The sequence below is a fragment of the Sesamum indicum genome, unplaced genomic scaffold (genome assembly GCF_000512975.1).
Source record: "Sesamum indicum cultivar Zhongzhi No. 13 unplaced genomic scaffold, S_indicum_v1.0 C00474, whole genome shotgun sequence".
Taxonomy (NCBI): domain Eukaryota; kingdom Viridiplantae; phylum Streptophyta; class Magnoliopsida; order Lamiales; family Pedaliaceae; genus Sesamum; species Sesamum indicum.
Genome location: NW_011629751.1, coordinates 1 through 9,845, shown reverse-complemented (window position 1 = coordinate 9,845; position 9,845 = coordinate 1). Strand labels below are relative to the sequence as shown.

At 35.1% G+C, this 9,845-nt stretch overlaps 1 protein-coding gene across 2 annotated transcripts; it reads left to right on the top strand.

Annotated features, from left to right (window-relative positions):
• The first annotated feature begins 236 nt into the window (after positions 1 to 236).
• LOC105155179 (serine/threonine-protein kinase/endoribonuclease IRE1a-like) lies at positions 237 to 8,989 on the top strand. Of its 2 annotated transcripts, XM_011071036.2 has the most exons (8): positions 237 to 655; positions 1,179 to 1,398; positions 4,317 to 5,358; positions 5,422 to 5,782; positions 5,927 to 6,099; positions 7,255 to 7,501; positions 7,961 to 8,264; positions 8,604 to 8,989. In XM_011071036.2, the coding sequence occupies exons 1-8, from the start codon at positions 495 to 497 to the stop codon at positions 8,748 to 8,750; spliced, it is 2,655 nt and encodes an 884-aa protein (XP_011069338.1). In that variant the 5' UTR covers positions 237 to 494; the 3' UTR covers positions 8,751 to 8,989. The 2 variants fall into 2 exon arrangements, with proteins under 2 accessions (XP_011069338.1, XP_011069337.1); XM_011071035.2 differs by having other exon boundaries at positions 238 to 655; positions 4,317 to 5,782.
• The last annotated feature ends 856 nt before the right edge of the window (positions 8,990 to 9,845 follow it).

Genomic DNA, 9,845 nt, shown 5'->3' with positions numbered 1-9,845 from the left:
CTTGATAAAAGAATAGTTACAAATAGCAAACTGAAAAATTTCGTAAAGTTAAAATGGTAAGTTTATACGAAAAAAAGTTTAGATACTAAAGTATAAAAAAAATTGTAATTTAGATTACAAATTATAATTTACAATTAAAACTAAGATCAAACAACTAAAGACTTGCAAATTTTGGACTAAATACATTTTTTCAATTCAATTAAGAAAAAGACAAGAAAATGTAACACGCCTACAGAAAGAACAAAAGTTTGACTAGCAGTAGCAAGACTGGCTGACAAGAAAAGCAAATGCGCCTGCGGAGGAGGAAGAAGAGGAAGAAGAAGAAAACGTGGTCGGCTTTCTTCGCATCAAGCTTCGAATCTTCGTTTCCTCCCCCCAATTCATCCATCTAATTCTGCTAATATTTATCTAATTTAGCGTCGCAGTTTCTGATTTTATTTTATGTAATTTTCTCCAATTGAGGAGAAAGGGGAAGCGCTTTGATCTGGTCATCGATGAAGCACTGCACATTGTTGTTATTTCTCTGCATTTTGTTTTTGTTTGGGGCATTTTCGGGCTCCGCCGGTGACTTTCTGAACTTGAATAATGGTGTCAAACGCTACGGCGACAGTTTTCAGGTTGCGGCGCGTCGGTCGTTGTTGTCAGCTACTTCAAAGTAAGTTCTCTTTTGCCTGTTTAGTGGTTTTCAGGGTTGCGTTTACGTGTGCTGCGAAAGTACCAATTAACTTCTTGTTATTGTTGCTGTAGTTCAAGGCTTAGGAAATTAATTATGAGAACGGAAGTGTACCGGTTACATTAACAGAGAAATGGGCTTCTGCAAGTTTTGTAGCTTTTTCTGTTAGCAAAATCATGGGACTGTTTTGTTTTGATTCTTCTAACTGCATATTTTGCCAACGCAAAAACAAAAATTACTTCTTGTTGTTTAAAGTATTTTTTGTGTCGTTAACTGAAGTGTTATTATTTTAATCATTTTTCTGCTTTTAGACTGGTAGAGAAACTGTTGTATGATTCCAACAGAATTGCGGAATTGTAAAAACTGGAAATTGAATTGGTGTTGCTGGTGTATCTGAATACTCTGATAAATTGGATTATTTGTAGTTGTATTTGGCTAAGTCACTTGTCTGCTGTTTACTTTTCTTTTTGATATGGCTTTTTCCTGTAATTGTTTTGGGAATCAGGGGTGATACGGCTTTAGTGGCTGCTTTGGATGGTACTATTTATCTACTGGAAGTTGGTTCTATGAGACCACTCTGGTCATTTTCATCAGGACCACAAATTTACTCATCATACCAGGCTCCTGTTAGTGATAAGGAAAATGCATCTGGGGTGGAAAGCAATTACTTCATTGATTGTGGGGATGATTGGGAACTGTATGCACACAACAGCCTTGGCAAGCTGGTATGTCAACTATCACATCCTCAAACTGTATTGCCTCAGAGTTATTAAAGATATGTAATGGATGTTGGAATGTTTCTAGAGTGTGGTGACAACATTGCTTGTTATTGGTTTTCTCTCATTTCATTATAGATGTTATATTAAATTAAATTTCTGCACGTAAAGAGCATTTGTGCCTGAAATATGCAGTTGTCAACAGTCAAACTAAATGTGGCTGTCTCTTGTCCATTTTCTCTGTAGCTGTTTTCTGTATAATGAAATTGGACAGTCTGTGAGTTCTTTGCTCACTAGCTTTAGTGGCCATGCTAAGAGTACTTCTCATATTGAAACAATTGATGCTGCACCAACTTAGTTTTAATTAAGAAAAGGTGTACAAGCATGCTTTTGATGTTTGAATCCTTGTGTACTGGAGTAATGATCTGGTATAATTTAAAGGAAAGGAATGCAGATGTTGAACTTAGAAACAGGTTTTCAAATGCTACACTAATTTTCACTAATTGAAAATTAGGTTTTACAGTATTTGTGAATTAATGAACTCACTTTTGTGAAGGAAAAGTCACGAGCATTTGACTTTTTAGTTCGTCAGAAAGGGTTGGGCACTCTTGTGACCGGCTGAAACCTAAAGAAGTAGATATAGAATAAAAGAGAAGTTTGGAGATGACTCCTTGAATCCTCTAGGCATAAGGGCTGAGGATAGGTTGCATCACACAATCACAATGAAGTTTCGGTGTTATGAGGGAACCAACTACGGAAAACACCTAGTAAAGACGAGGCTCGAATTTGTCCTGTTTCTTTGCTACAATTTCTGGAAAAATCTGGTTATGTTGTTTGCCACAACCTTTAGAGCCAATATTTCGGGAGTATGTAGGTGACCACTTTTTTGGTTTATCTCTACCACCTTAAAATAGAGCATCCAACATTAAGGATCAAGTGTGCATCTATGTTTTTAATTATTATTTCTGTGGGGATCAAGCAAAAACTTAGTTTGATACCGTTTTATGAACTTCAATTGAAATATACAGTAGAGCATCTAAAGCCAACCCTACCCTAGAACTATCTGTATCAAGGGTAAAGGTTAACAAAACACATCTGAAATTAACCAGATACAGGTGTAGTGTTTTGCTAAAACTTGCTGCTAAATAAAGTATTACAAAGATACAAGCCAGAAAATCTCAACAGAGTGAAGATCAATATTCTGGCAAAAAAAGAAAAAAGGGGTCGACTGTCGACATCTTTGTTTTACTGTTAGGAAGTGAGATATAGTTTTAGTTGTTTAAAAGAGTTAGATCTCTGTTTAACATTTCTATCTGCCCATTTGAATGGACGGAAATACTTTTTTCTTGTCCCTGCATGTTTCCGAAATTAAAATGATGGCAGCCAGTCTTATCTTCTGCTGGCTGCTGAACTCGCAATGATAGAGAATTTTACTTAACTGATGTGTGTATTTTCACGAGGGGTGTTTCTTCTCTAATACCTTTTGGAATGAGTAACATGGTTTTATCTGAATTTTCTAATAGGAATTTTATTACAATCAGTAGCTGAGGTGCAAGAAGATTTCCTGAAAATGGTTCTCTTCTCATCTAAATGAAGAAGGTTTAGATTATTTGCTATCCGATTTGGTTAGGTTGATTTAATATCTTTTACATTATTATCTTCTCCTTAGCAGTGGTGTTCTAGTTTGAGTCAGGTTGATTTACTATCTTTTTGATATAAAATAAATTTCATAAAGAAAGATAGAGAGATTACAAGGAAGAGGACAAAGTCCTAAAAAACACATGAATAAGTTAGTAACTATTTCTTGTTAATCTCTATGGTCTCCCTAAGGAAGACTCCTAAACAGAACTAATGCTTTAGGAAAGAGAGGCAATGTGGTGTAACTTTTTGTCAAATGCAACTATTAGTTGATTCTTAGTTTCCAAGGTTATGTCCATTCCTTTCTACCCAGATAGACGGAGGATAGCAAAAACAACATATTTCCACAATATCTTAGTTTCATTGCTCCCTCAGACCCTTCAAACCACGTATATGTCATTTATGAATGTGGAATTTTCAAATATTTCTCTTTTATAACTCAGAGTCTCTCTGTGAGTGCCTTCATGCATGGACAATTGAAAAAAACAAAGGATGACCATGATTCTCCTTTTGGTTTTTACTAGATGGCCAAAGTGCCTTATAAGGTCTCCTCCATTGTAACTCAAGTTAGTTTGTTTCTAATGGAATCGATGGTTTTATTGGTTCCAGACATCCATATTATGATTAATTGATGATAATGAAAATGAATAAAAATGACAGACTTTAATAGAACATGTTTATTTTATTCATTTATTCCCTTCATATAAAATCTTAGGGGAAATGTGTGTCATCCCACCAGCACAGTCCTTGAAGAGAAAGAAAAAGAATCTCTCTAGACACCTATTTTTCAGTTATAATCCAAGTCACTATTATAAGTTTAGGTCTAAACGGAGTGATAACAATGATATATTCCTTACATGAAACCTGTAATTCACTTTATCTAAGAAATTGTACCGTAAGGAAATTTGTTGAAATTGCTATATACCTATTAGCAAAATCAAAATTTTAAGCAAAGAATCATAGTTCACACGTGAAAAATGTGTGGTTTTACAATTTTCCTGCTACCTAAGAAATTCCATTAACGAAAGTTTTTCTAGAGACTAAATTGATAACTACCTATTAGCAAACTCAAAATTGGGAAGTCAAATAAAATTGATGTATGAAATTCTTACAGTTTATGTATGTTGTATGTTATAGAACATTTTCTTCTAAAGGGTTTTGTACTAATATTTTCATTTATTTATTGTCTTCCATTTATTGATGTACGCCGATTGCCTCTTATAGTCTTATTTTTTGTATATTGATTGCATCCCTCTTATTTTATTGTATATCAATTGCATGTCTCTTAGAAACTTATGAAGAGTCTTGAAGAGTATATCAGTTCAACACCTCAAATAGCAGAGGATGGAGGAATTGTACTTGGTTCTAAAAAGACAACTGCTTTTTTAGTTGATGCCAAGACTGGAAGGGTCATTCATACATATAGGATGTCAGATCCTCCATCCACAACGCAGAGCAGTGTTAATGATGTTCCTTATAATATCACTGTCAAAGAGCAGTACCAATCTGGGTCCAGTCCGAAGACAGATGAGCTACCACTTTACATCACAAGGACAGATTATAGATTGACGTCATTTATGCCAAATTCAAATGAAGTCCTATGGAATGTGACTGTTGCTGAAATTGGGGCTGCTTTTCTTTGTCAAGATTCACTTGGGTTTATGCTTTCTGATTTGGAGTCTTCTGAACCTCTTCCTCATAATATGCCACTTCCATGTCAGTCAAGAGCGCTTGTGTATCGCTTCCGTAATCACAATATGTTGGAAACCTTATCCATGCTTCACAGGCCACCAGAGGTTCTTCACCCAGATATGATGCTTCCTGCATCCACGGCTGATGTCCTTCCTTCACAGCCAAATGTTGAAAAAGTTCTGGAACTTCTTCCTTTGTCTCGCAGTAGTGATTTTGGAGGTGCACATGATAGCAAGGACCTTAAGGCTGTTCTTCCTTTGCATACATTTGGTGAAAATTGTGGGGTAACTAATGTGCATGAAGTGAAAGTGCTTTCTGATGATGGTTCTATAACTCCTCAGTGGGAGTTTGGCACATCAAAACTCATTCTTCTTTTTATTTGTCTTGTAGTCTTTGTTGTCTACCATTATAGTGTAGTCTCTACAATAAAAGTCAACTTGGCTATGAAGTCCACTGGCATGAGTTCTCCAAATACACAATCAAAAAGGAAGAAATCTCGCAAAACTGGGAAGGTAGGAAGTTACAATGTGGAACAAGATAAACAAGAAGATGAGGCTCAACACATTCACAATGGGGGTGATAATAACTTTTTGCTGAACCTCAACCAACCAACTCTGGTTACAGATGGGCGCAGAATTGGTAAGTTAGTTGTTTCCAACAAAGAAATTGGCAAAGGTAGTAATGGTACCATTGTTCTTGAAGGGATTTATGAAGGTCGTCCTGTTGCCGTGAAGCGCCTTGTTAGAGCCCATAATGATATTGCCTTTAAAGAGATCCAAAATCTTATTGTGTCTGACTGCCATCCAAATATAGTAAGATGGTACGGAGTAGAGCAAGACCAAGATTTTGTTTATCTTGCATTGGAACGTTGTGCTTGCAGCTTAAATGATCTTATTCTTATGCACTTAAAGTCCTCCAGCAACCCAACTCTTGGCAAGAACTTGGATGCAGAGATTCCGGCAGAGTTTACCATCTCTTTGGACTCTATGAAAGGCTCTATGCAGGAATTTGAGTTGTGGAACTCAGATGGCTATCCTTCGCATTTGTTGTTGAAATTGATGAGGTCATCTAATTTTCCTACCAAATATTTTTAGATTGAGAAAAACAAATTAAATTTGAGCAACGGAAAATACTTTGATACAAAGCTGATTGTTATATTGCTTTTTTTCTTTTCTTTTTCTTCTTGCTATGTCCATGTGGAGCGCAGGGATGTAATATCTGGAATTGCTCATCTACATGAATTAGGAATTGTTCACCGGGATCTGAAGCCTCAAAATGTTTTGATAATCAGAGAAAGATCTCTTTGTGCAAAGCTTTCTGACATGGGCATTAGCAAGCGCCTTGTTGGAGATATGTCTTCCTTGAGTAATCATGCTACAGGTAACAAATAAATCTTTCTTGGTGAACCTGCCAGTTGATTGTCTCTGTGTTTCATAGTTTAATGTGCTCCAGTGCAGTAAATTAGTGGCCTTAGTCCAAGTACAAATCAATTAGTGTAATTTTTTTTTTGGAGTTTTTGTTATATCTACTACATGCCTATTTAATTGTAATTCTTGATTGCAGTTAGGTAGTTGATATGAAATTAATTTCCAGATAATTGATTATCTCATGGATTTAACCTGATCAACCTGTTTAGGGAAGTGTTCCCACAAATTTGCCATGAGTTACTCGTCCTGTTTCTGTTGAAATTCCTATTAATATTTTTTTCATTTAATTTTCTTCTCATGCTTCTTTTTCACACACACACACACACATAGATATATACACACATAAATATATATAGTAGGCATACTCAATAAGATTAAAGCCCAAAAAAGTTAAAAAAATAAAAACCAAAATATTTGTTCCAACGAGAGCATAATGTAACTTTGATGGACCAAAGTCAAAATCATTTTTTGCCTTGAAATACATTTAACTTCAATCTCTTTTATTCTATTACAATTCTTTATATGTTACTTATATGGAGTTACATTACTAGAGAATTATAATTTCGGTTACAAGTATAATAGAATTTAATATAACCAAATGAAATAGTGTGCAAAACATTTTGTTCATGGTTGCTTACTCTTGTTCTAGATATTTAAGAATGCATCATAGAGCGAATGTCTTACTTTCTTTTAATTTTGACTTTCAAGATTTTCACATGAAGTTTTACTTATTATTAACTTGTATTAATTTACAAAAGTAAATTACAATATAACCACTAGAAAGATTTAAAGAAACTTTTGATTTTCTTTTATCCATGATCTCATTCCATGTCTGCACTTTATTGGTTAGAGAGAAGAAGAAAAAGCAGACACAGAAAACCAAATTTAAAATAAAAGAGAAGAGTAATTCGGAATTCAGAGAGAAAGGAAACAAAAAAGTCTATGAGACCAAATAAAAAGGAAATATATTGAGCATCAAGCAGAAACAGGAATAAAGAAATAAAAATCGCAAGATTATTTATAATTTATAGATTAATTATTTAGTTAAATTATTACTTATCTATGAGAAATTGTTTCTTGGTTCATATAACTGATTGATCTGTTTCAGGCAGTGGAAGTTCCGGATGGCAAGCACCTGAACAGCTTCTCCATGGGCGTCAAACGCGGGGAGTTGATTTGTTTAGTCTTGGTTGTGTTTTGTTTTTCTGCATTACTGGTGGTAGACATCCCTTTGGGAATCGCCTGGAACGTGACATCAACATCGTAAAAAGTAAAGTTGACCTTTTCCTGGTAGAACATATTCCGGAAGCAGTGGATCTGATCTTGCGATTATTAGATCCTAATGCTGAAATGAGGTATACTAGTATTACAATCTTGACTAACTCTTGGCAATTGCAGCTGTTTTAACATCTTGAAATACTTGTTTGTCAAATCACTGCAATTCTTTTCTACGCAAAGAAGTATTCAGGAGAAGTTTTCACCAGACTGTAAATGGTGTCGCTGCAGCAATTTTATATGTTAGAAAGGTTTTCTCCTTCTTAAGGGTTTATAGGTTCTTACTGCTGCAGAAGAAATTATATACATGTGTTTCCAATTTAGGATATGAATTATTCTTTTGTAAGTTATTACAGAACGGCAAAACGTCCAATAGATTTGTGTTTCCTTACTTTGGCTCCTGTTCCCCAGCTTCCTACAGGGAGATTAGGGAAGTAGAGCCTTTTCTTGAGCTATTAGTAATTTGATAACTTTGATCTGGGAACTAATTGAATCTCAGCTTTCTAAATGTCATTTTAATCTCTTGCCTCTGATTTTAGGCCAAGGGCGCTGGAGGTGCTTTACCATCCTTTGTTTTGGAATGCGGAGATGCGGCTTTCCTTCCTCCGTGATACAAGTGATAGGGTGGAATTGGAAGATAGGGAGGCTAATTCGGATCTCTTGAAATCATTAGAAAGCACTGCCCCTGTGGCTTTGGGTGCAAAGTGGAATGAGAAGATGGAACCTTTATTTCTTAATAATATTGGTCGTTATAGACGTTATAGGTTTGACAGTGTTCGTGACTTACTAAGAGTCATGCGTAACAAGTTGAATCATTACAGGGAGCTTCCTGCAGAAATTCAGGTACTGAAATGTTTTTGCCCTTTTTGAAATTGATTGCCACTTTGGTGAAAATCCCATCTTGCTGTATGGAATAATGCAAATCCAACAGCTCGGTATGAGAAAGCTGGTGGTTCTTGCATTTGAGACCTGGTGGTTTCAGAATTTTCATAACCACCTCAACCTTTTTTTTCTATGCTGTAATTTAGTTAGCGAATTTATACTTGTTCTAGTGTCAGGAGACACATGGTATATGGGCAATGTGCTGTTCATGTGAAGCAAAATTACAAATGTCCACTGTTTGCATCTCTCACCATACCTTGTCACTGGTGGCTAAAGTTTTACATGATGTGTTAATGTCAGGAGATGATTGGACCGGTACCCGAAGGATTTGATAGGTATTTCAGGAGTCGGTTCCCGAAGCTATTGATTGAGGTGTACAAAGTGATGCTCAAATACTGCAGCACAGAAGAATGCTTTTCTAAGTACTTCACTGGCAGTGCACAATAGCTTTTGCTACTCTGGGGCTTTTGAGTGTCTGGTGTAGATATAGCACAGGTCTTGTACATAATTTAGCAAAAACTGGCTTGAGTTTCCAATGATTTGTGGTTGCTGTCAGATCCTCTTCTGAGACAACTGCTTTACGGAGAGAATAGGGTGGACTCTAACCTTCAACCCACAACATGTCATGTATACACCAAGATATAAGCTATAATATTAATAATTTGAAATAGTTAGTATGGCTAAAATGGAGCATGGTGCTTTTTGGTTTAAGGCAATATGAGGTTTGTCTACAGTTGTGGTGTGATTGGAGTGTGCGCTGATAGCCTCTTCCTTCTCATCAGCAAAGGAAAGAAATGTGTGGAGCCCCATTCTCACTACTCAAGCAGCAGTTGGTTGAATTGGCATATCTTCTTATAACATTGACACATCACACCACATATGATCTAAGCTATTAAGAAATTTCGCAGTGTTTGTGTTTCCCACTACTCTTAAATCTACTCACTTTCCCTATGAGTTTAACTATTGATTGCATGTATGCAGTGAATGTAATACATCTATGCCAACTTGACTGCATCCACATTGTAATTTAGAGTAAATTATTCTGAAATTTAATATAATTATGAATATTTTTTTATTATTTAAAAAATTATAAATATTTTCTGTTGTATGATAAAATTCTGTAGTTTTTAGTGGAGGTATGAAATTTTTAATTTACCTTTGCTATAAGTTTTTTTTGTAAAATAATTGGTTGGGGTGGATAGAAAATTTAAAAATTTATAAAAATATATCTATTTAGTCCATAAAAAATCAGAAAATTTTTAAAAATAAAATAATATTAAAGTTTTTAGTTTACGCGGGTATTTTGGTCAGTTTATCACTAAAATGGATGGAACTTAACAGAGACTAACGAATTGGGTTACTTGTTAGACAATCGTTATAATCAGGGGGTATTGATATTTTTTTCAAATAATAAAATAATATTTATAATTATATCAAATCTCAGGATAAGACGTTATTTAATTTTCCTTGTATATTACACTGCAGTTGATAGATACTTACTACATGTACAAAAATTATGTATTGAATACTTGCAAGACCCTA

Excerpts from the sequence above, each read along its gene's own strand:
- LOC105155179 (XM_011071035.2), top strand. The coding sequence starts at position 495 with ATGAAGCACTGCACATTGTTGTTATTTCTCTGCATTTTGTTTTTGTTT. Across the intron at positions 1,399-4,316 it reads ACAACAGCCTTGGCAAGCTG|AAACTTATGAAGAGTCTTGA; the intron begins GTATGTCAACTA and ends CATGTCTCTTAG. Across the intron at positions 8,265-8,603 it reads AGCTTCCTGCAGAAATTCAG|GAGATGATTGGACCGGTACC; the intron begins GTACTGAAATGT and ends TGTTAATGTCAG.